The sequence below is a fragment of the Arachis ipaensis genome, chromosome B4 (assembly GCF_059453495.1).
Source record: "Arachis ipaensis isolate K30076 ecotype BB chromosome B4, ASM5945349v1, whole genome shotgun sequence".
Lineage (NCBI taxonomy): Eukaryota > Viridiplantae > Streptophyta > Magnoliopsida > Fabales > Fabaceae > Arachis > Arachis ipaensis.
In genome coordinates, this window is record NC_142439.1 from 122,942,346 (window position 1) to 122,968,937 (window position 26,592).

The following is a 26,592-nucleotide window of genomic DNA, read 5'->3' on the forward strand; positions in this document are numbered from 1 at the left end:
TGTTATAAATAAGATATTTTGAGACAACATAAATAGCAGGAATGAAATAATCTAACAAAATTATTGGATTAGAACCAACAAGCAAGTAATTCTGAGAGAAAAAAAATTAAAGAAAATATAAAATTTAAACATACATGTGTTTGATTTATATTTCTATTTTTAGTATTATTAACTTTCAAGATTTTGTGAAAAAATAAAAATATAAGATGAAAACAGAAAATAAAATTTTATTATTTTAATGTTTTTTTTTTTCATTTACAAAATCCTAACAATAGAACAAATAAAATAAAAATTCAAACTAAACATATCCTAATTTTTTTTTTGAAAAAATACTAATGGAAAAAGCAAAAAAATTACGGATAATTCCAAATAATGTCTAAAACAGCATGAAGTGTTCCAATAGAAAACATTTTATCTACAAATGGATGACCAAGACTTTTAGGTCTTTAAAGAAAATAAAATAACAAGTAAGCAACTGAAAAAGCTTGTGATAAATTTACATATCCTTGAAGAAAAAAAGATAAAGTATCAAGTAAATTTTTGAAACTGGAAATGCTAAGTCTCTGAAAATTGCAATGTTGGCACAATTCATCATTCCCAATCTTTCATCTCATTCTGTGAAAGACCTATGATGAATTTACTGTTATATTGTAATTTTTCAAATGTTTATTAAGTATGTATTTTTTTTCAAGATCTATAATTTTATCACAACTTTTTTAAGAACTTATTTACTATTTTTTTCTTAAATATATTTATAAATTTAAAATAAAATTATTTAATAACCTATTTATCCTATTACTCATCATGGTATAAACTTATTCCTATGACGTGAATAATACTTTATTCCCAAGCTTTTGCATGATAGAAATTCACATGTAATAGTATCAGGTTGTATATATGTTTTGGGTAAAAGTATTGTTTGGGAAAAATATTCTATGTCCAATTACATAAGACAATTAAATAAGAGAATTACATGTGAATTTTTACCAAAAAAACATACAACGTGTTGGCAGTTGTTTTCTACATTTGCAATTCTTGGTCTTACTCTTTTGGAATGTTGTGTGTTGACGTAAAAAGTTACTTATAGACCAATATTATTGGTTACTCTATTTGGTATATACGATACACGTACACTTACATGGATATAAAACACATCGATATGCGAATTTTAAAATTCTACATGACACCGGATATGTATACATATAAAATATAAAATATTGTTTAGATAAATCGTAATAATATTTTGATATTTTATTGATATTAAAAAATAAATTAAATTTTTTAATTATTTTTAATCTCTTATTTTAATTATATTAAGTATTTAAAATATTTTTTGTTTTAATAAATAATAATATATATTATATCTAAATTTATTTTAAAAATATATGTTAAGAATAAGACTGAACACACTAACACGTAATGGTATTTAGGTGTGTCCAAACTTGTCTGAAGAAAAACTTTTTAGTTTTTATTAAGACACGAATGGATATAACAGACACGCGTATTAGACGAATATTGGTGAGTGTCGTATCCAAAATATGTCCGACATACAGACACGACAACTTAGCGAAGTGTCCGTACTTCATAATTTATAGGAGACAGAGACAATACAAATTTTCTAAACATTTACGTTCACCCGCTCTCCTCGGTGATCATGGAGTTATTCCCCGTCATAGGATGTGAATTTATTTTTTTAAAAATTTAAATCGATAAAAAAATATATAAATAATTATATTTTTAATATATTTTTTATATAATAATCTTCTTTTACTTTGTGTAAATTTATGATATAAATTTTTTATTAGTTTTATGTTAATTTTTTTTAAAAAAATTTATATAAAGTAAACTCTAAACTTTAAAGTCGTAAAATTTTCATAGTATATCATTAAATTATTTTTTCAAAAATTTAAACCAATAAAAAATAGATAAATAATTATGTTTCTAATTATTATAAAATCACTTATTTTAAAAATTTAAAATAATAAAAAATACAACATTATATTAATATCTATATTTCTAATATTACTAAATAATAGTTTTACTTTTTATTTTTATAAAATTTAAAAATTTATGAAATAATAAAAATATAGTACTTAATTTTAACAACACTTTTAAAATATCTCTAGAATTGCATAGTTATTGTAATCACCGTATAATAGACATCATAATATATACATACACTTATATAATCAAATCGTTTTAAATGTAACCATCCGATACAAATTGTCCGTTTAATATTAAATAGAATAAAACATTTGGTCATGTACCAATCTATCTATTATTGTTCAAGATTTTAGTTAGATGTCAACAATTAACTTGGATTAATGGAGTTAGTGGTTTAAATTTCATTTTATTTATGTAATAATTTATTAATTAAACTCTTAAATAAAATTTAAATTCATAATAAATTAATTATTTATTTATCAAATTAGAGAATATCATAGACGATCAAAAAGTCAGATGCTGAACTAAATAACATGATTAGGATAGAGATGATAAGACATGCATCAATTTGAATATTAAAAATGAAGAGTATTTAATTAAGATGCATGAAGAGATCAATAGTTATTTAAGACGCATGAAGAACTTTTACGTAAGTATCTTATACTTTTTCTCTATGAGAATAAGACATTTTCAAATTATAAAAAAATGTACACATCTTTAAAAATATACAACTATGCATTACCATCAAATTAAAAATACATATTAAAAACAGTATATATTTACTGATTCGGTGATTTTTCTTTTGTAATTTACCCATAGTATTTTTGTTAAAAATGTCCAAAAAAGTTTCTTTCAAATGAAATAATTGATTGAAAAATGAAAGTCCTTAAAAAAAGTGTTATATTTCAATAATTTCGCTTTAGGGGGTCACCGTGTGTAGACTGTGTGAAACATTAAGCGTGGAATGAATATGAATATCTTTAACAAGTCAAAAGATATTTGGAAACTACATCTTTCAATGATTAATGCAAATAAGGCCTAGCTAGTAATACTACTCTTACTCTATAATCAAAATTTCAAATATAGAATGAAATAATGTAGTTTTCATAATTAATTGTACGGTTGCATACATTGACATGACGATAATGCAAACTAGTGTAATAAGGGCAAATTTCTTATATAAATACGTGACACGTTCCAAGGTCTTAACCACAATACTAAATCACTAATAAGTAATAATCTCTCTTATTCACTTGCCATGGCACTTCCAATCAGCAAAGTTCATTTTTTAATATTGTTCATGTGTCTTATAGAATTAGGGTCAGCTCAATTGTCACCGAATTTTTATGCCGCAAAATGTCCTAATGCACTTTCAACAATTAGGTCAGGAGTGAACTCTGCTGTCAGCAAAGAAGCTCGCATGGGAGCTTCGCTTCTTCGCCTTCATTTCCATGATTGCTTTGTGCAAGCAAGTCTATTTTCACTTTCTTTAATGCCTGCCTTTTTTTATTGTTCATTTTTTTTATTACTTTTTAATTTTTTTTATACTATCATTCAATTAAATATTTATATTTATGTGGTTTTGGAAATAATAATGAGTTTTTAGGTTAAATTTTACCGAGGTAAAATATTTTTACGCTGATAGTATATATTTAATTACAATCTAATTCATTTTTAATTATTTATTTTCTACTTATTAAAAGTTAAAAAAATTAAAGTTTCACCTTATATTAGATTATTATTTAACACATGCATATATCATGCGTCAAAGACACACATGCACGTACGTACAAATATATAAATAAAATATTCCAAGTGCTGACAATTGGTTTTGTTGGAAGTTAGAACATTAGAATTCTTTATTATTATCATTATTATTATTACAAATATATAAAAGTAAATAAAGGATATTTTAATTGCCTAATGACAAACTAAAACCAAGTCTAATATATATAAATCCATGTTAATTTTACTTAAGAAGATTGACAATCAAGCTTATATTTCTAACAAATAATTAAATGAACTCTATATATATGTACATTATGAAACTATTAATTTTAATTCTTTACCTATAATTTCTTGTTTCAGGGATGTGATGCATCAGTGCTATTAGATGATACAGCAACTTTTACAGGAGAAAAGACAGCAGGTCCTAATGCAAATTCTATTAGAGGTTTTGAAGTCATTGATTCCATAAAATCCCAACTAGAGACTTTGTGCCCTGGTGTTGTTTCTTGTGCTGATATTCTTGCTGTTGCTGCTAGAGACTCTGTTGTTGCTGTAAGTATATATATCTTAAAATTGATTTACTTATATTATTCAAGATAATTTTTCTGTTATAAAATTATTTATATTTTTCGTTATAAAAAGTTATTATATATACACAAATGTCATAATTAATGAAGTCATTTTGGGATTAGGTGTTTTGTCAATTTCATTAATTCCCACCATGACGAAATAAAAAATCTTCCCAAAATGCACTCAATTTGAGCCAAGTATATAGTATAATATAAATCACTAAATGGCATATAAAATAATAATAATAATAATGTGAAAATTGTCAAAATCAGCTTGGGGGACCAAGTTGGACAGTGCAATTGGGGAGAAGAGACTCAACCACAGCAAGCAAAAGCCAAGCTAACTCAGATTTGCCAGCTCCCACTTTGGATCTCAGTGGCCTTATCTCTGCTTTCTCCAAGAAAGGTTTATCAACTAGTGACATGGTTGTTCTATCAGGTACTTCATTAATCAAATTACACTATGCTACTTATGCAATTTTCCTTATTATACTTAAAAACTCTCACTAAATTTAACGTTATAATTTTTTATTATTTAAAAATAAATTTATTCTGAGAATAAAAAAATAAAAAATATTATCAAATAATAAAAACATATGACTTTAATTTTAGCTATATTAAGTATCCTTAAAATTTAAGTTAAAAAATATGATATTTATGGTTACGGCGACTACCATAATTATATTATTTTAGCAATTTTTTTAAAATATTATTAAAATTAAATTAATAATTTTTTATTATTTAACAACGCTTTTTAACTACTTGAAAGTAAAAATAAAAAGTATTATGAAAATAAAAGAAAATACATACAACTTTAATTTTGCCAATACTTGTTAAGTGTTATTAAAGTTTTTTGAGCTACTATAACTACTGTATTCATAGAATCATAGACTCTACTATTGTAGTATTGTATATATATGCACACACTTATTCTTATGAATGAAATGATGAAAAAATTTCAGGAGGGCATACAATTGGGCAAGCAAGATGCACTTCATTCAGAGCAAGGATATACAATGAGACGAACATAGATCCGAATTTTGCAAAATCATTGCAAGGAAATTGTCCTAGCACTGGTGGTGATAACAACTTGGCCCCAATTGACACAACTAGTCCAACAAGGTTTGACAATGCTTACTACAAGAACTTGCTAGTGAAAAAGGGTCTCTTCCATTCTGATCAGCAACTCTTCAATGGAGGATCCACAGATTCTCAAGTCAACGGTTATGCCAGCAACCCTTTAAGTTTCTGCAGAGATTTTGGCAATTCTATGATTAAGATGGGAAACATTAGTCCACTCACTGGGACCAGTGGCCAGATTAGAACTAATTGCAGGAAGATCAATTAGGATCAATAAGATCAATAATATAGAAAAATAAATAAATCTGGTTTGTTATCTTTTTTGTTTTATTTAATGATCAAGTCTAATAATGGTATATGAACATTTTTAAGAAAATGTTTGAATATTATTATTTGATTTGAGAATTGAATAAATTGAAATATAACAAAGTTTGTTTCAGCTTTTTTTACCTTAATTAGGATGGATGTTGCAATTGTGGTATAGAAACAATTCAATGTCAGTGTTCCCTCTCAATTGTAACTAATATTGGCCAGTTACTATGGAAATTTTAAAAACTATATAATATACATATATTTGGTTCGTTCTTGGTTCGTTCTTGAGGACATAAATACCCTCTATATATATTATAGGCCTCAAAGATGGAGAGATAATCATGCTTATCTTGTATAGTGCTTTACCTATTCGTCAAGTCATTATTAATCCATCAATATCACTCATCATATCTTGATAGTATATCCATATATACGTCACAATTATTTGCATTATTGTTTTAATTTAATATGGCATTAATTCATATGAAAAAGATTGTTACAGTACTCCACCAAAAAAACAAAAAAGAAGAAAAAGATACTTACAGTGAAAAAATGAGAAAATACAATAATTATATCATTAAATTAAAATACAGAACTAATGACTCAAATTACTTTCCTTTGTTGATAACTTACATCTATAATGGTTATATTATTGTATTTTGAATAAAAGTTGGATCCGTGAAGTTTATAACGTTCGAAAAACAGATGAAAAATGATTTTTAACAAAAAAGTTATGTATGTTTAAAGTTTAGGTTTAAAAGCAGGATTTTGCAGAAATGGCTTAAAACAAAAGGTTTTGGTATGTGTGCCCATGCATATACTATTGTGTGCATGCACAGACCAGAGCGTGTTTTGAGAATTGTGCGTACGCACGAGGGGTGTGCGCCCGGAAGCTTTACAAATTGTCCATACACACACTTGATGCGTACGCAAGATGCCGTTTTTGCACTAAAACTCTGTTTTAACTGTTTGACCTTCCTAGCTAGTAAGCTTGTAAACCTCCGTAACTCCTATTAAAAGTCCGATCGCTAGCGTTAGGTTGCAGAAGAAGGGCAAACCCATTGAAGAAATTAGTTTGATATTGAGAAACAGTTGTTGAAATGAATAACTGAATTAAAGATGCATGGATAATGTTGAACGATTGAGATATTGAAGATGATGAGGATTGGTTTCAATTATGATTTTTGAATAAATTTAAATGATATTGAAAATGAGATTGAATCTGATTGTGATATGTGTAACACTCTACCATACAGAGCTTTACGCCTAGGACGTAAATTAAAGGTGAAGCGTTACGACATCTAAAACAAAAATACGTAAATAGATATATACGAAGAATAGTTTAACTAGGAGCTTTGAAAGAAAGGATGAACAAAACAAGACCGAACACACGTCAAACTCGAAAAAGCGATTAGAAAGAAGGCTGATGAGCGGATAATTTATACGCTTTTTGGCATTGTTTTTAGTATGTTTTTAGTATATTTTAGTTAGTTTTTATTATGTTTTTACTAGTTTTTATTAAAAATCACATTTCTGGACTTTACTATGAGTTTGTGTGTTTTTCTGTGATTTCAGGTATTTTCTGGCTGAAATTGAGGGACCTGAGCAAAAATCTGATTCAGAGGCTGAAGAAGGACTGCAGATGCTATTGGATTCTGACTCTCCTGCACTCGAAATGGATTTTCTCGAGTTACAGAAGCCCAATTGGTGCACTCTCAATTGCGTTGGAAAGTAGACATCCTGAGCTTTCCAGCAATATATAATAGTCCATACTTTACCCGAGTTTTGATGACGCAAACTGGCGTTTGAACGCCAACTTTCTACCATATTCTGGCGTTAACCGCCAGAACTGGCATAAAAGCTGGAGTTAAACGCCTAAACTAGTACAAAAGCTGGCGTTTAACTCCAAGAAAAGTCTCTACATGTGAAAGCTTCAATGCTCAACCCAAGCACACACCAAGTGGGCCCCGAAAATGGATTTCTATACAAACTATTCTAGCTTACTCATTTTCTGTAACCCTAGGTCACTAGTTCATTATAAAAACCACTTTTAGAGATTCATTTTGTACCTCATGACAATTTACATTCAAACTTGTATCTTCTATGGCATGAGTCTCTAAACCCCATGGTTGGGGGTGAGGAGCTCTGCTGTGTTTTGATGAATTAATGCAATTACTACTGTTTTCCATTCAATCACGCTTGTTTCTCTTCTAAGATATTCACTCGCATTTCAACTTGATGAATGTGATGATCCGTGACACTCATCACCATTCTCAACCTATGAACGTGTGCCTGACAACCACCTCCGTTCTACCTTAGAGTGAGTGCATATCTCTTAGCCTCCTGATTCAGATCAGACTCTTCATGGTATAGGCTAGAATTATTGGCAGCCATTCTTGAGATCCGAAAAGTCTAAACCTTTTCTGTGGTATTCCGAGTAGGATCTGGGAAGGGATGACTGTAACGAGCTTCAAACTCGCGAGTGCTGGGCGTAGTGACAGACGCAAAAGGATCAATGGATCCTATTCCAACATGAGTGAGAACCGACAGATGATTAGCCGTGCGGTGACAGCGCATTTGGACCATTTTCACTGAGAGGATGGATGGTAGCCATTGACAACGGTGATCTACTAACATACAGCTTGTCATGGAAGGAGCCTTGCGTGCGTGAAGAAGAAGACAGTAAGAAAGCAGAGATTCAGAAGACAAAGCATCTCCAAAACCTCAACCTGTTCTCCATTACTGAATCACAAGTACTCTTTATTTCATGTTGTTTATTTTTCATAAATACAATCACTCTCATCATTAATCTCCTGACTAAAATTTACAAAATAGCCATAACTTGCTTCAAGCCGACAATCTCCGTGGGATCGACCCTTACTCACGTAAGGTATTACTTAGACGACCCAGTGCACTTGCTGGTTAGTTGTGCGGAATTGTAAAAAGTGTGAATCACAATTTCGTGCACCAAGTTCTTGGCGCCGTTGCCAGAGATTGTTCGAGTTTGGACAACTTACGGTTTATTTTGTTGCTTAGATTAGGAATAATTTATCTTTGTTGGTTTAGAGTCACTAAATTTGAGTCTTTTATTTGAGTTCAGTTTTACATTTTAAGTTTGGTGTCAATTACATGTTTTTATTTTTCTTTCAATTTTGTTCGAATTACATGTTCTTAGTTCTCCATTGATCTTCAAGTTGTTCTTGTTTATTTTTCTTGTTTGATCTTTAGTCTTTCTTGTTTTGTGTCTTTCCTTGTTTTTCTTGTGCATTTTCGAATTATTAGTGTCCAAAATATAAAAATTTTTAAGTTTGGTGTCCTGTGTGTCCTTATTTTCTTAAAAATTTTCAAAATTTTTTTTTAGTGTTCATCTTGATCTTCAAAGTGTTCTTGTTGTTCATCTTGACATTCAAAATTTTTCTGTTTGTTTTCTTTGTTTTGATCTAAAAAAGTTCTAAGTTTGGTGTCTTTTTATTGTTTTTCTCTTTCTTCATTAAATTCAAAATATCTTTTCCCTTTATTTTAATTAAATTTTCGATTTTTACTTTTAAAAAAAAAATCAGATTCTTACTTTTTTTATTCTATCTTATCTTAGTCTTAAGTTTTAAAATCATATCTTTAATTTTAAAACATATCTTTTTCAAAACTCCCTAACCACTTTCTCTCTCTTCAATTTTCGAAAATCATATCCAAGGTTTTTCAAATTTTCTTAATTAATCAATTATTTTAGTTTTCGAAACTTTTATTTTATTTTATTTTATTCGGTTGCTTTTAATTAAATAAAATAAAAATAAAAATATAATTTATTTGCAATTCATATCAATTCCATTTTCTCCATCATGGACATAAGTGAAAATGAACAGTCCAGAAGGACTCTGGGGTCATATGCTAACCCCATTACAGCTGCATATGGGAGTAGCATCTGTATACCTCCCATCAAAGCAAGCAGTTTTGAGCTAAATCCTCAGCTCATCATCATGGTGCAGCAAAATTGTCATTATTCCGGTCTTCCACAGGAAGAACCTACTAAGTTTCTGACACAGTTCTTACAAATTGCTGACACAGTACGTGATAAAGAAGTGGATCAGGATGTCTACAGATTATTACTGTTTTTATTTGCTGTAAAAGATCAAGCTAAGAGGTGGTTAAATAACCAATCCACAGCAAGCATAAAGACATGGAAACAGTTATCAGACAAATTCTTGAATCAATTTTACCCTCCAAAAAAGATGACACAGCTAAGGCTGGACATCCAAGGCTTTAAACAAGCGGATCATGAATCTCTTTACAATGCCTGGGAGAGGTACAGAGGGATGCTAAGGAAATGCCCCTCTGAAATATTTTCAGAGTGGGTACAGTTAGACATCTTTTACTATGGGCTTACAGAAAGAGCTCAAATGTCTCTAGACTACTCAGCTGGTGGATCTGTACACATGAGAAAGACGATTGAAGAGGCTTAAGAACTCATATATACGGTTGCTAGAAATCAACATCTGTACTCAAGCAGTGAATCCTCCATAAAAGAAGAGGCTAGGACAGTAACTACTGATCCTAATCCTCAAGAACAAATTGTCGAACTTAATCAGTAATTACTCTTTATGACAAAACAATTAGCAGAATTTAAAGAGATGCTCCAAATGCTAACAAGAATGTGGAAGCACAATTGAATCAGACAAGACAGCAGCTATCTAAACAGATAACAGAAGAATGCCAAGATGTTTAACTAAGGAGTGGAAAGTGGAAGTAAAGACGGGTTGCTCTCGCTTACTTTTCTTATGGCGATCAAAATTTTGAGGAAAAAATTCTTAATTAGGGGATAGATTGTAAAATCCGATAAATTAATTATGAGCCAAGGGGATTAGAAAAATAAATTTTATAATCTAGGAAAGTAAAAATACTAATTTTAAAGATTTTGACCTAAAGTTAGACCAACGGACCAAACTGATTGAACCGGGTCTGTATTGGACCCAAAACCCAACATTTAAATGAAGAATTAGCCTTTTATTTTCCCTCATTAACTGAAACACTCTGAATTTGATGAGGGAGAGGCAAGAACCCTAAACCTATATCACACCAAAACTACATTGGATCATAACTCTCAATTTGTAATTCTGATTGACAAGTCGTCTGCGGTCACACATTTGTCTCAAAATTCTCTTCAAATCTATTCGAACAAAGTGGTAAGAATTTGAATTTCTTATCCAGTTTTTCCCCTCTTACATTTTTGTGATTTTAGGTATTGGATATTGAGGAGTTATGTGATTTTGATGATTTAGAATACTCTAGCGGGTAATTGCTGGGTTCCGTCCAATTGTCCCTGGGTAAAGATAAGAAATCATTATCCCCTTTGAATTTCCAATTGTATGAGATTATAGTATTAAAATTGTGCATGTGTATGAAATTAGGTTGACTATATATATATATATATATATATGTGAAGTTGATGTCAAATTGATAAAGTGGTGTGCTTGGGAGTAACTTTGGTGGCTGGACTACCTGAATTGGTGACATTGGAACTTGGAAGTTTGTGTGACAAGAGGTTTTGTGGTGTTTTGTGGCTTGGGAGGAAATCGGCCAAAGTATGGTTTTGGTTTTCTATAGTTAATATATACTGTTACTTAAAAACGTAGACTAGTTGTCATAGGATATGCTTGAATGCTCTGAATTGTGGTTATAATGGTTATAATTGCCATAAGATAGACAGTATTGTGCATGTGGAATTTGGTCGGTGGTTCAAGCATGAGGTTGATAGAATATTATTATGGTCAATGTCTTCTTAGCCTAGAATATGTACTTTATCAAAATCAATTTTCATATTACGGATGAATGTTACATGGTGCTAGGTTCCAATGGAAAGTATGCAATATTCGAACGAAATAAAGTTGTTTGCATGTAGTCCCATGTTTCAAGCAAGACATTTTGGGGAGTACAACTTCAATGGTACAAATTTAGAGTTATCACAAAGGAAGACGGGCTGAAAACCTAAAATAGTGGAGTTTATGTCTCTTCTAATTCAAGAAGTTATGCAAGCATGCGTGATAATAGAGTGGCTATTGATAGTGTTCCATATTACAAAAAAATTGTGAACATAATTGAATTGAATTATAGCTGTCATTTCACAGTGATATTGTTCAAATGTATTAATACAACTACCAGCAGAGGCATCAAACAAGACCATTGGGTCTTACTAGCATTAATTTCTCTCGTCTGATATACACCGGTAATCGAGAAGACCATGAACCATACATATTGGCATCAGAGGCTCATCTCGTATACTACGTGGATGATGAAGTAGATAAAGAATGGAGTGTAGTGGTTCATGTGAAACCACAAAACCTGTATGACATGGGAGAAGAGAATGAAGAAGCTAAAGTTAGTTTTTTTTCACAGCCAGGATTGAACATGTCAGTGGCATTTGACATTGAAGATTTATAATTGACAAGGGATGATGATGTAAAAGACTCCACAGACAATGCTTCTGAAAATATTGATGAGGTTGCATAATAAAAATAGGAAAAAAGTCAACATAATTTAAAAAGGATCTTTGTATAATTAATAAATTTAATAATTTTAATGATGTATGTAATTTGCTAGTTATATTACGATTTGTATTTTTTATATTTCAATTAAGTCTTTACTGATTTGTTGGTTTTAATGAACAAAAGCAGTTTTCTATTTTTTTAACGTTTTTTTTAGAAAAAGTTAGTTTACAATGAAGTATTAATTTCGTTATTGTTCTTAATGTCGTTGTTATGATAATCATGATCTTTAATAATTATTATCAATTGTAATATTATTATGACTAATAAATATTAGTGAACATAAAATGACAGTCTAACAGGGGCAAATAAAAACGGAGGACTTTTTATCATGCTACGCAAGCACAATATTCACTAAAGAAATGGCTATGGCCTCTCTATTCTCTTCATTGGAACATACAATTTTGGTTGTTAAAGACATATAGTTTCATAAAGTGAATGTTAGGTGTTGGTTGAAGGCTATATCAGGACGCTCTTATTTCAACCAATACTTGGAGACGGCGAATGAATCTACTATGCAAGTTTGTTCTTTAGGCATATCTATAAAAATTTGTGTTAAACTATATTTGAATAATATATATATATATTATATATATATATATATATATATATATATATATATATTAGGTTGATATATGCTAACAAATTTCTGCAGTAATATTTGTTACATTAACATTTAAATTTGTAGGAATTTCATGAATGGGAATCACGAGAAGAAATTTGGGTATATTTTTGTGACATGAGCATCTGGGATGAGCTCTGAAGACATACTTGCTGAATTGAAGGTAAAAAATAAATATTTAATATAGAAGATACATCATAAAGAAATAGTATATTTTACAAAAAAGACTATAAATTATATTTTTTATTATGTTCACGCGCTTTACAAACAAGCATGTTGTTGAGTTGAATATTGCATCATAGGAAGAAATGAAGTTTATAGAATTGCACGTTTCAGAGTTTCTTTCCAAGAAATCTACCTAAAGTCGCAACAAAAGAGATGGTAAGTATTGTTTATTTCTTTCTTCGGGTGTTGTCCAATGCTTAACCCCTTGTTTTCGGCGATAGCATGGCTGACCCTCCCTCTGTGGCGATTAGAAAAGGTTGAGCTTTGTCCACTGTTCGCCATTGGAATCAGGGCAACCTTTGGGAATGAACTAGGGTTTCATTCTCCAGAGCAACAAGCTTAAAGGAGAGTGAGAATTGTGTTTAAAAATGGCATTATTTTTGTGAATGAACCAGGGATTGAATTGTCCACCTTGCTCGCGTGGATATTTAACGGTCACGTGTGTGAGTTAACGTTTTACGTCAACGGTCAACATTATTGACTAATTGTATTGTCTAATAGAGATAAACTTCGATCGGAAACTGTTTTGTGTATTTTAAAATTTTGAGGACTAAAATATTCAATTTTAAAAATTTCAGAGACTAATTTAAATAATTACTCTAATAATAATATCTGTCAAAATAACAATAATAATAAAAGTATTAAGCATAAATAAGTGTTATTTTTCAAATATTTCGCTTCGTGTAGGGCACGTGGAACAGTCCACAAAGGAGGATGGTTAACAAGTCAACACAATAATTTGGAATTATTGATAATGCTTATACATATATAACACGGACAAGTCAAATTTGGTTTCTTAATTATGGCTGCATATCTATCTATATATATAATATATTTATATTACAAGCTAAGGAAAAATCCAAAAGAAACTCGTATATAAATACGTGACATAATTCACAGTATTCATAGCACATTCTTTCAATTTCTCTCTTAGTTTTGGATAATTTCCCTCATTGCCAGCATGGCACTTCCAATTAGCAAAGTTGATTTCTTAATATTTATGTGTCTTATAGGATTAGGGTCAGCTCAATTGTCATCTAATTTTTATGCCACAAAATGTCCCAATGCACTTTCAACAATTAAGTCAGCAGTGAACTCTGCTGTCGCCAAAGAAGCTCGCATGGGAGCTTCCCTTCTTCGCCTTCATTTTCATGATTGCTTTGTTCAAGCAAGTCTACTTTCACTTTTTCTTAGTTTCTATTTTTTTTTAAATGTTACTTTGTGATTCATTCTATACAATCATATATCAAGTGGACGTAAATTCAATTAAGTGGGATTCACATTATATTTTTTTTGGTGTCTGGGATCCACATTATATAAAGACAATAAAAGAATATTTTAAATAATTTAAAATTATCTTATTTAATATTTATTAATTATAATTATAATAATCATATAATTTTAAATTAAAAAATACATAAAATTAAATAATTTAACCTTAATTATTGTCTCTCTAAATACGAATCTAGTAATAAGTTAGACTAATGCTAAAATTCAGTTCCTTATTCCATTTATCAATTATGAAATAATTTTACAATAATGTTAACAATTATGATTTTGTTTGTTATAATTTCAGGGATGTGATGCATCAGTGCTATTAGATGATACATCAAATTTCACAGGAGAAAAGACAGCAGGTCCAAATGCAAATTCAATAAGAGGTTTTGAAGTGATTGATACCATAAAGTCCCAAGTAGAGAGCTTGTGCCCTGGTGTTGTTTCTTGTGCTGATATTCTTGCTGTTGCTGCTAGAGACTCTGTTGTTGCTGTGAGTATATATAACATATAAGTAGATTTAATAATTTGATTTAAAGATGTAATATTGTGGTATGTGAGGGTCTAACAATTTTAACTTAGTACGACTCAAATATAAAAAATACATTGATCACTTAACATTTTTTCTTAATTATTAGAGTACTTGATTATAAACTAATAAATTTGTTAAAATAATGTATCAGCTAGGAGGAGCAAGTTGGAATGTGTTATTGGGAAGAAGAGACTCAACCACTGCAAGTTTAAGCTCTGCTAACTCAGATTTGCCGGCTCCATTTTTTAATCTTAGTGGCCTTATCTCTGCTTTCTCCAACAAAGGTTTCACAACAAAAGAACTCGTTACTCTATCAGGTATAATATAATAATTGACCTGTCAGTTCAGAATAATAAATAATATCTCGTACCAACAAATTATAACTCAAATGACATAGTCTTTTTATATTTATTTAAAGATGACAAATTCGAATCTCACTCCTAATTTTAAAAAATAAATAAATAATATTCCATAAAACTAAATTAACTGAAAAAAATTATATTAGGTAGATTCTTTTTGAAATTTGGAATTCACTCTATTTTTTAAATTTAGCCTTAATAAAATTATTAGTTTTACCATATAGTTTAAAAATATGAGCATTATTTTTATTTTTTATCCTTGTCACCAAATTATTTTTCTATATCACTTAAGTTGATAGAAGAAGATATAAATGATTATATTTTTAATATGTCTCCTCACCTAATAATCTCTTTTAAGTTTATCTAATTTTTTCGCATAAACTGTATTTTTATTTTTTATTTGTCTTATGCTATTTTTTTTTTTTTTTTGGAATAACAAGAATTGAATTTTAAACCTTTGGACATAAAAATTCTAACACTGTCATAAAATTATTTTTTTCTCAAAAACTTAACTTAATAGAAAAAAGAAAATATATGAATAATTATATTCTGACAATTTTAAAATATTTCAGGAGCGCATACAATTGGGCAAGCACAATGCACAGCCTTCAGAACAAGGATTTACAATGAGAGCAACATAGATCCAACATATGCAAAATCATTGCAAGCAAATTGTCCTAGCGTAGGAGGAGATACCAATTTGTCACCATTTGATGTAACAACACCAAACAAATTTGACAATGCTTACTATATCAACTTGAGAAACAAGAAGGGTCTCTTGCATTCTGATCAACAACTCTTCAATGGTGTATCCACTGATTCCCAAGTCACTGCTTATAGCAACAATGCTGCAACTTTCAACACTGACTTTGGCAATGCAATGATTAAGATGGGAAACCTTAGTCCACTCACTGGGACTAGTGGCCAAATTAGAACCAATTGCAGGAAGACCAACTAAGAAAAAAAAAAAAAAGATTTGTGGATTTTATTTTTCATGTTGGGTATAAATTAAAGTTGTGGGAATTTTAATGTATTTCTAGATGTATTTCAGTTACATTGTAGAAGCAAATTGTTTCCTCATCAATTGTAATGCAAATTTCAGTTTCAAGTATATTGATTAATGATGTTTGAACTTAGTTAATTAATTTTGGTCTATATACCCTACATTATATATATATATATATATATATATATATTGAGAGAGACTTTTTAATTTCTGTATAATTTTTTTAAAAAATTTAAGTTGATAGGAAAATATATATAAATAATTATATTTTTAACATATATGTTCTAATTAACAATAATTAAATTCTAGACTTTAAAATCATAAAATTTCTATTATTATATTATGATACTACTTCTTTTAAAAGTTTAAGTTGATAAAAAACGACATATGAATTATGACCTCTCTAATTCTTATTAAATTTTTTTCAAGCAAATAAGATCGAACAAGAGTAGTTAAACAGAAATTTTCCTTTTTTAAAAGAATAAAAATAAGAAAGAAAAGGCAACTAAAAGGAGCATAATAGTAGAGACAAAATAACATTCTATATTGGGAGTATTTCAAGAGGTGAAGGTTGATAAACAGATATAAAGATTAATATTGTTATGAAGATTGGATACCTAAAATGTGAAGTTTAATTTATACTTTAGAGGGTAGGGTACGCAATTTGATACTGTTTTAATGTATAATGAAGAGAGCAATGTTAGGAGGTTAGTAATTTTTGTGATTAGTAGTCATCAAATAGCCATCAATAATGATTTAATAGTGTGAGATTGGTGTGAGATTTCATCTAATGGCTCACCTTTCTCTGCTGGTTATATGCCGGCCAAAATTCAATAAAATTGCTGGCCCTAGACTTTTCCTAAATACTATTCTAGTTATTTCCTCAATTAAGATGAAACTTCTAACATAAATTCAACAATTAAACTAAGGTTTTTTCATTTTATAAAACTTTTACCTTTTGAAAATAGTTTATTAAAATTGATTTTTAAAAAATAAATTTTTAAAAATTATAACATCTATATTTGATAAATCAAACTAAGAATAAACATAAACAGCAACAATTGTATTTAATAAAATATCATTTAAACTTTAAAAAGACCATAATAAATATAAACAAAAGAGTATATTTGGATATTTATTAACCTATAAAATTATATTAAACTTTTTAATTTTGATAAGTACAAGCTAACTTTAAAGAACACTTTCTTAAATACTTTTAGAAATATATATATTTTTTAAAAATTGTAAAACAAGCACATATTTTTTTAGTTTATCAAACACACAATGAGGTGTCACTTTTCTAAAAAAGAAATTACCAAACCAAATCTAAACAAACACTTGTAACACACTATATATTATTAAAGGAGAACTCAAGAATAAAACTAAGGAAACGGATCCTTTATTAAAAAATTCACTTGATTTATTATATATACCTTGATTTGCACAATTTTCAGCCAATGAAAACATTATAAACGATTTTAGCAAGAAATAAGAGATCATCAAAACGCTATTTATTAAATAAAAGTATTGTATTTTTTGTTAATTAAATAAATTATAATTTTTTATTTATTATATTTTAATTTATATCAATAATTTAGATTTAATATTTAAGGTTTAAGGCTTAGTATTTAAAATTTAGAAGGTAAGATGTTTTATTTTTTTTTTAATAGCATGTTAATTTTTAAGAAATGATACACTTAATTTTCTGAGTGCATTAGCATGGGAATGGACCCTCTCAATTATTAAAAAAAATTGAGAGAATAAAGTATAATCTCTAACCCTTCATTGTTTTCTCTCTTATATTTATTTTTGGTCTTACTTATAAAATTAATGGTGAGAGATCACACTTTATTTTCTCAATTGTTAAAAAAATTGAGAAGATAGGTACCAAAATCATCACAATTTTTTTAAGGACCAATAACATTAATAAAATCACCTATATTTATTAAAATCAAAACCATATTCGCTCTTGTTAAAGATCAACTATATATTGTCTTACTTTGCTAGTTAGCTACGCCCCCACGGACACAAAATGCATGCCATGCATGCATATTCTAAGTCATTGACTTTGGTAATTCAAAGTAAACGAAACAATATAATTCTTAATTAACGTAACTACGTAACTTCGCTATGCTTGCTTCAATCATGGAATAATTGCATGCATGATTTGATTATGACATATATATGGGTGGCAAATTTGATTCAATCCTCTTATCATTATCCACGCGTTTTTAGTTTGACAATTTTGATTTGTGCCAAAAGAAGCCACAAGACATGTTGCAAGTGTTTGATGACGTCTCTCATTATTCCAAAACTCTACTCATAATTATATTCTGTCCTCTTCTCTCATATTTCCGGGTTCATATTAGAGTTTTGTCCTTTAACAAACACAAGTCACTATTCTTCTATATTTATAAATGAAAATGGACGACTTTCTAAATGAAAGCACAAAACATGTTTTATTTATTTATTTGTTTATTCTCTCTACATCTCGTTAACTACACTTGTTCTCTCTTTGAAAGTAGAAACAAGTAATGACCAATTGATCAAATTTCGGTGGAATTAAATCGAGTTAGTCCAATAAGAGAACAATGTTATAAGCACTATGTAGTATTTTTTTTTTTTATACATGTTTTATTTTTTTATTAAATGCGATGATAAGTGAGACAAAATAAAAAAAAATTATATTATACAAAATATACAAAAAAATATATATACAAAACGTAATAAAAACATCATTTTCAATTCTAATAATAATAATAATAATAATAATAATTGGAAAAAAATCTTAAAACTAGAACTTGAATATATACAGGAGCTACGATCAGCAGAATGAAAAAAAAAATATTTTAAAAAGTTATATTATTTTTAATGGTCACTAAAAATTTTACTACAAAAATTTATATAATATATATGTAGAAAAAAAAAAAAAAACAAAAAATTATTCTATCACATTTAACTTATATTTATACTCATCTTTTACCGCATAGCACTCTATTTTATATAACATAGTCAGTCCAACGACAGTACAATAAAATTTTTCTTTGATTTTGAAAGGTATCCTTTTTTGAACATAAAACCAAACACACTCCACTACTTTGACTAGCCCACTTGTATCCATGTTTTATATTCTCACTAATTTCTCCATTATTATGTGTTAAGTTTTCGATAACCAATATTAAAATTTAGTTGAACTTTATAGTATTTTATTTTAATTTATTTATGAAAAAATTCATATATATATATATAAAATTAAAATAAAAATTTAATTTTGTTTCTTAAATTTTAATGGACCTTAAATTAATTCTATGATCTAATTTGGTCCTTTTGTTTCAATTGATTCAAAATAGTATCTCAAATTTAATAATTACATGATCAATTTGATTCTAAGCTAATTGAAAATTAAGGAATCAAATTGAGCCACATAATTAAATAAATTTAAAAGATTAATGGTGATTTTGTTTGTAGTAATATTACAGGAATATAAATATTTTAAAATTATGTCAGTTTTATTTTAGTGTTATAGATTGTGGTAAAAAAAATTATAGAATCAAACTATTTTTATAAAAAGGTCATAGGGGACAAAAATCTCCGTCGACTAAGAAGACTAGAGTCTCTGTAGATAAAAAATTAAATAATAAATTTTTTAGTTATTATTTTAATGTGAAAGAGTTTAATTTTTTATTAATAATTAATTGTAACATTCATTATCTAAAATTTAAAAGAATTTAATATGTATACTTTTATATTTGATTAGGTGTTAAGTCTGTCGCACAAATAAAAATAATTAATTTTTATACTTGTTATTTAAAAATAATATTCTCTCTCTCTCTCTATATATATATATATATATATATATTTAATTAGATATTAGTGTAAAAAATTTATCTTGATAGTTATAAAACTAACTCAAAATCAACTTTTTTAAATATTTAAAGAAAGTAAATAAAATATAGATTAAAAAGATAAGTGGTAAAAATTTAAAACTAAATAAAAAGTACTAAAAAAAGTAGGCATATAATAATAATATATTTTTTTATGTGAATAATATTATAGAATTATTATATTTAATTATACTTAATTATAAAATTAATGTATTTTTATAATTTTATGAATTTATTTGAATAATATTATTTAATTAATTTTTTAATTTTATTTTTTGTAGAACAAAAAGGTAGAGAGATAAAGAATAAGAGAAAAGAGAGAGAAAGATAAAAAAGAAGAAAGAGCAAAAAAGTTGTTAATTTTAAAAAAATATATTTTAATTTTAATAAAAAATATTTCATGACACATTTTAGTTTGTTAAATTTGTAATATAAAAAATAATTATAAGTTATATATAGAGTGGAAAAGGTAGAGAAAAATAAAGGGAGAGAGATAGATAAAATGATGGAAGAAGGAAATTTATTAATTTTGGAGAGAAATATTTTGATTGTTAAATTAGTAATATAATATAGTTATATTTCAATTTTAATATTTTAATTTTAATTTTAATTGTAATTAAAGAATGTTATGTTATACATTTTGATTCTCAAATTTATAATTAGTCATTAATATTAATGATATAAGAGAGATAGAGAAGATGAAAAAATGAGAAAGATAAAAAAAGGAAATAGAAGAAAAAAGACCCCTTTAATTTTAGAAAAAAATAAAAAATTTATTTTAATTATAAAAAAATAATATGTGATAAATTTTAATTGTAACATTAGTAATAGATAATAGATTTTCGAACAATTAAAATTTGAAAAACCAAATTCAGTTCCTCGTAAAATTTAAAACTCCAAATTGATTCTTTTACTATTTTTAAAATTCGCATGGTTTTCAAAATTCTAGGGGACAAAAAAGAAAAATTATTCAAATATTTCGTCAATGATGAGCTGTGTTTATTTGGACTAAGAATAGAAGAAGATATAGAATCAAAAAATGGAAGGATCTTAGCAAGTGGAAATGTACAAATTGGAAACATTTTTTTTCTATATTCAAATAAAGCATAACACGGAGCTTTTGGGCCCTCTCCCATGCAAAGAAAATAAAATGAGTATAGATACTATGTCCCAAAGACCCAAAAAATAATAATAATAATAATAATAATAATAATAATAATAATAATAATAATAATAATAATAATAATAATAATAATAATAAAACTATACTTGCTTTCAGTAGTGCACCTCTTATTTATTTATTTATTGGGTTCAAGTCTGTGAAGTAGCTAAAAGCCTAAAACAAGTTACTGATGCAATGGGATTAATATAGTTATCAAAAATTCAATTAAAATAATCTCTTAAATTAATTAGTTTATAATATGTGGATCTAAGAATTATGATATCCAAGACCAACAGTAATAACTAATTTTTTGTTGCTGGAATTTTGATCTCTAAATAGAAATAAATATTTGGCTATAAACATTATTCGATGTTTAAATCTGATATTTTTATATGTTTATAAATAATTAAGTCATCCATTTTGAGTTTAGATGTCACCTTATATCACTGCCAAAAAAAAAAAAAATCGACAAATAATAGCAAATATTTAGCGATAATTAACACGGAAAAAAATGCTGGTACTGTTACGCTGTCAGAATTTAACAGTGGTTTGACTCGAATTGTGACAACATTAAGGTGTATATGTAGGGATAGTGTGGCGAAAAATCTTATACAACTAAATCTGTTGCGTTTAGCAACAGTGCAATAGAAGTGTCATTAATATAGTTTATTTAGCAGCTGTTTCGTTTAAATCACTGCAAAATTACGTATCTCTTATACAAAATTTGTATTTTGTTTATGTTTAAAAAATGTTTAATTATTCTATTGGTTCCTATAGTTTTGCAAAATTTTCAATTAGGTTCCTATATTTTTTTTCCTTTTAATTGAGTCTTTGCACCAAATTTTATTTTTAATTGGATCCCTATACTTTTTTTTTCTTTTATTTGGGTCTCTGTACCAATTTTTTTTAATTGGGTCCCTATATAATTAAACCAATTACTGTTAAGAGGGACCTAATTGAAAAAAAAAATTGGTGTAGGAACCCAATTAAAAGGAAAAAAAGTATAGGGACCTAATTGACAATTTTGCGAAACTATAAGGACTAATAGAGTAATTAAACCTTTAAAAAATTAGTGGAATATAATCTGAATAAGTTCATAGGCAAATTCTTTAATGTTGTGCTAATTTCCTTTGAGTTGGCATGTATTTAGTTTCTATTATATATACTAAAAATTTATACCTTAAAATTGAAGAGACAAATGATGTAGAATCTTTTGAAATACCTCTTTTAAAGACAATGAGATGATTTACCACATGACATTACTGCAAAGCTGGATTTTTTGGGGAGTACACCAATTTTATCGCGCAGAAGGCCATATTCTTCTGATAATCATGACTTCCAAAAAAAAAAACCATGAATTTGAATGAACTGAAATGGATATTTATAGAAGTCTATTTGATTTTGTCTTTTCTATTTATTTATTGCACAATATTTTCTTTTTAGTTCATAGGTAATAATGCACTTATACATAATAGTTTCAATTTAGCATTTTTTTGCTTTTTAATTTGATTGAATGTTATTTATTTTAATTACTTTTTAATAAATTAAACAAAAATAAAAAATAGCACAAAATAAAAGAGAAAATTATTAGTTATTATGAAATAAAAAAAATTTATTAAAACCAAAAAAGAACTAATAACAAAAATAAAAGAAGTTGGTGGCGGTTTATAGAACCGTTGCAAAAAAGATTGTAATGTTATATATGTATTTTTATTTTAGTGACAGTTGTCAGTTGCAATATAAACGCTGCATTTTTAAACATTGTTGACATATTGTGGTGGTTTAAAACTGTTGCTAAAAGATAGACATTTCTAATTTCGAAAAAAATTATGTTCTGCATTGATTATTACTGTAGTGTATATATTATTGGTGGGCTTAAGAGGCCCATAAATAGTATAATTGCACGATAAGATAAGATAAGATGATAATATTGAACTAACTTTTTATAATTTAACTCTTTGCTAGTTAAAACTTGATTTGATGAAATGGCAAGATCTACAATTTTTTTTATGACTATCAAATTTACGTGCCACCTCTAAAAAAATTAGATAAAATAGATGTTTTGAGTATTAACATATATGAAGGTGTAGACTTCTACAACTAAACTCATTCATAACACTAATCACAAGTTGCTAATTATTATTACTCTATATTTCTATTGTATTTGTTGCAGATATATAATTACTCATATATCTCTTTTTTTTGTTAATTTACATTTTTTAAAAAAAATAATTTTTTGATATGGTATTAGAGTTTATATGACCCAAAAATTTAGAATTTGATTTTTGTTATTTCCCAAAAAAAAAAAAACTAACATAAAGACAAATAAAAATAGAGAAATGGTAGGGGGCAGCAATTTTGGTATTTTGTAATTATTAATTGGCCATCAATAGTATTTTTAATGGTGTGAGATTACATCTAATGGTGAGAGATTATTCACTTTTGTTTTGATGGTTAAGTGCTGGCTAAAAAACACAAAAGTTGCTGCCCCTAGACTTTTCCATAAAGATAAGCTAATGCAAAAATTATGCAAATCTAAAAAAGACTTTTGTATAATAGCAAATAATTGATTTTTCTTCCGATACGAGTTAGTGAGAGGAATATTTGTATAATTCCGTTTATTAGTGGTGTATAAATACGTGAGGCACTTCATGGGATCAAAATAAGCACAAATAAACCATCCATAAGCCTCGACATACATAGACCTTGAGAATTTGATTCTAATTGTAATTCCTTCACAATGTCCATTCACAAACTTGTTCAATACTTTCTCTTATTATTCTTGTTTATAGGGACAATAGTGTCAGCTCAATTGTCCTCTGATTTTTACTCAACAACATGTCCAAATGTTCTTTCCACCATTAAAACACAAGTAGACTCTGCTGTCAACAACGAACCTCGCATGGGAGCATCCCTCCTTCGTCTCCATTTCCATGATTGCTTTGTTCAAGCAAGTCATCTTTCACTACAACTCTTTTAATCATTTTTATTTTTTCATCTTTCTTTTTTTATTTATTTATTCAATAACAATCGATATAAAAACATAAAACGTATACAAAACTATCCAAAGTAGTTTTTCATTAAGGATACATGTGACCATTTACTTTTATAAGGATAAGTTAAAAATATAATCTTTCGTATACCTTTTTCTATGCGATAAACTTTTTAGGAGAAATAGTTTTATATCAGGGTCATTACTTTAACCTAATTGTAAATATGCATGTGATGACTATATTTAAAATCTAAAAAATTTATACCATTTAAAATTCATACCAATTAATTATTGATTGATTTTTATTATTCTTTTTTGAATTTACTTTTGATATATTTCTTAATACATAAAAAAAAAAAATCATATATGCCACCTTTTATGTAAGAATTAAACTGATGCAATAAATCAAAACAAACCTGTTTACAAATATTATGCCTTTTGTGTCTAAGGATTTCCTGCAGTACAACAGTGATTTAGAAAGAAGCCTAAATAAATTCAATATCATATTAAAAACTAATTTTCAATTTGTTTGCCTTAGCTTTAACAATTCTCATTTTGCTTGTTTTAAATTGTTTCAGGGGTGTGATGCATCAGTACTATTAGATGATACATCAAATTTTACAGGAGAAAAGACAGCAGGTCCAAATGCAAATTCAATAAGAGGTTTTGAAGTGATTGATACCATAAAGTCCCAAGTAGAGAGCTTGTGCCCTGGTGTTGTTTCTTGTGCTGATATTCTTGCCGTTGCTGCTAGAGACTCTGTTGTTGCTGTGAGTATTTTTTTTAATTAAAAAACAAAAATAAAATAATTATGTTATAATATTATTTATTTTGTACATCTATTTGATTCATTTTTTTTTATTATTATCATTGGATTCCTTAAGTAAGAGACTCAAATCAACTAACATTCATATTTCTTCTAAGAAAATTTTATTTGTCTACTAACTAGAATGGTGTAAAATCTTTTATTTAATTTGATTGTAGTTTTCATACACTTTTTAACTCATTTTTATCCTTTTTTTTTTTTGCCTAAATTTAACAAGTGTCTCTAATAAATATCAAATTGAATATATACAAATATCATTGTCTTTTCCGTCTAATATAATAGAGGAGGGGAAGAAACAGTTTTTTGTTTTTTTTTTCAAAAAACGTTAGATCAAGTAAAGTACAAACAAAACTTCATGTTTGGTTGCCGACTATCCTCCGACACGGCCACCATATAGTAACGACTTTTCGAAAAATAAAAATAAAAAATTAAAATTGATTCTCTATATGTATTTTTATAATATAATATAATGATAATTTTCAGCTTGGGGGGCCCAGTTGGACAGTGCAATTGGGAAGAAGAGACTCAACGACAGCAAGTTTAAGCTCTGCTAACTCAGATTTGCCAGGTTTCTCGTTCGATCTAAGTCAACTTATTACTGCTTTCTCCAATAAAGGTTTCACAACCCAAGAAATGGTTGCTTTATCAGGTAAATGCATGAGAATATATATATATATATATATATATATCTTCCATGCGTTCAGCTTATTATCTGTGGAAATTTTATTTATTTATTTATTTTTATTTTCAGGAGCTCACACAATTGGGGAAGCAAGATGCGTGACCTTCAGACAAAGAATCTACAACGAGAGTAACATAGATTCCTCGTATGCAACGTCATTGCAAGCGAATTGTCCTAGCGTAGGTGATGATAGCAATTTGTCACCAATTGACACCACAACTCCAACAACCTTTGACAATGCTTACTTCAAGAATTTGCAGAGCCAAAAGGGTCTCTTCCACTCCGATCAACAACTCTTCAATGGAGGATCCACCGACTCTCAAGTTACCTCTTATGGCAGCGACGCGCAAAGCTTTGCCACTGATTTTGCTAACGCAATGCTTAAAATGGGCAACCTTAGCCCTCTTACTGGCACCACTGGCCAGATTAGGACCAACTGCGCAAAAATCAATTGATCAATTAAATTAATTAAGGATGCTTTACATATAGTCGAATTAAAAGGATGGATGAGATGGATAAACAAACACAGAAGACAAATGAATATTGAAAAAGATTATATATGAAGTGGTTAAAAAAATTTAAGTATAAACTCAACGATGGACATCGTTTAAACTATATGGTCGATATCATCTAATGAGGATATAAGATTTTGTTATTATTGTTGCAAACTTTAATTTAGGTATTACAATTTACAAAGCCAGTACGTTTAAGCAATCATTGTATGTAATATAAGTTTGGATTATATATATTAGTGTTTTGTTTTGTAATAATATAACGGGCAATATAAATCTTTTAAAATTATGTTAATTTTGTTTTTATATTATAGCTTATGTTATAAAAAATTTATAAAAATAAACT

The 26,592-nt window shown here is 27.8% G+C and overlaps 3 protein-coding genes across 5 annotated transcripts; all 3 read left to right on the forward strand.

Moving 5' to 3' along the window:
- The first annotated feature begins 3,062 nt into the window (after positions 1 to 3,062).
- Positions 3,063 to 5,930, forward strand: LOC107639611 (cationic peroxidase 1). The gene is made up of 4 exons (XM_016343157.2): positions 3,063 to 3,412; positions 4,033 to 4,224; positions 4,515 to 4,680; positions 5,204 to 5,930. Exons 1-4 carry the CDS (start codon positions 3,203 to 3,205, stop codon positions 5,587 to 5,589), a joined length of 954 nt encoding a protein of 317 aa, XP_016198643.2. The 5' UTR covers positions 3,063 to 3,202; the 3' UTR covers positions 5,590 to 5,930.
- A 7,935-nt stretch (positions 5,931 to 13,865) lies between these two features.
- LOC107639610 (cationic peroxidase 1) lies at positions 13,866 to 16,323 on the forward strand. Its single transcript, XM_016343156.3, has 4 exons — positions 13,866 to 14,184; positions 14,593 to 14,784; positions 14,975 to 15,140; positions 15,755 to 16,323. The coding sequence occupies exons 1-4, from the start codon at positions 13,978 to 13,980 to the stop codon at positions 16,138 to 16,140; spliced, it is 951 nt and encodes a 316-aa protein (XP_016198642.1). The 5' UTR covers positions 13,866 to 13,977; the 3' UTR covers positions 16,141 to 16,323.
- A 7,558-nt stretch (positions 16,324 to 23,881) lies between these two features.
- LOC107637955 (cationic peroxidase 1-like) lies at positions 23,882 to 26,389 on the forward strand. 3 transcript variants are annotated; one of them, XM_088485408.1, is made up of 4 exons: positions 23,882 to 24,184; positions 24,805 to 24,996; positions 25,536 to 25,668; positions 25,804 to 26,389. In XM_088485408.1, the coding sequence occupies exons 1-4, from the start codon at positions 23,975 to 23,977 to the stop codon at positions 26,187 to 26,189; spliced, it is 921 nt and encodes a 306-aa protein (XP_088341534.1). In that variant the 5' UTR covers positions 23,882 to 23,974; the 3' UTR covers positions 26,190 to 26,389. The 3 variants fall into 3 exon arrangements, with proteins under 3 accessions (XP_088341534.1, XP_016196665.1, XP_016196666.1); XM_016341179.3 differs by having other exon boundaries at positions 23,883 to 24,184; positions 25,536 to 25,701; XM_016341180.3 differs by having other exon boundaries at positions 23,883 to 24,184; positions 25,536 to 25,620.
- The last annotated feature ends 203 nt before the right edge of the window (positions 26,390 to 26,592 follow it).

Excerpts from the sequence above, each read along its gene's own strand:
- LOC107637955 (XM_016341179.3), top strand. The coding sequence starts at position 23,975 with ATGTCCATTCACAAACTTGTTCAATACTTTCTCTTATTATTCTTGTTT. Across the intron at positions 24,997-25,535 it reads CTAGAGACTCTGTTGTTGCT|CTTGGGGGGCCCAGTTGGAC; the intron begins GTGAGTATTTTT and ends GATAATTTTCAG. Across the intron at positions 25,702-25,803 it reads AGAAATGGTTGCTTTATCAG|GAGCTCACACAATTGGGGAA; the intron begins GTAAATGCATGA and ends TTTTATTTTCAG.
- LOC107639610 (XM_016343156.3), top strand. The coding sequence starts at position 13,978 with ATGGCACTTCCAATTAGCAAAGTTGATTTCTTAATATTTATGTGTCTT. Across the intron at positions 14,185-14,592 it reads TTCATGATTGCTTTGTTCAA|GGATGTGATGCATCAGTGCT; the intron begins GCAAGTCTACTT and ends TTATAATTTCAG. Across the intron at positions 15,141-15,754 it reads AGAACTCGTTACTCTATCAG|GAGCGCATACAATTGGGCAA; the intron begins GTATAATATAAT and ends AAAATATTTCAG.
- LOC107639611 (XM_016343157.2), top strand. The coding sequence starts at position 3,203 with ATGGCACTTCCAATCAGCAAAGTTCATTTTTTAATATTGTTCATGTGT. Across the intron at positions 4,225-4,514 it reads CTAGAGACTCTGTTGTTGCT|CTTGGGGGACCAAGTTGGAC; the intron begins GTAAGTATATAT and ends TGTCAAAATCAG. Across the intron at positions 4,681-5,203 it reads TGACATGGTTGTTCTATCAG|GAGGGCATACAATTGGGCAA; the intron begins GTACTTCATTAA and ends AAAAAATTTCAG.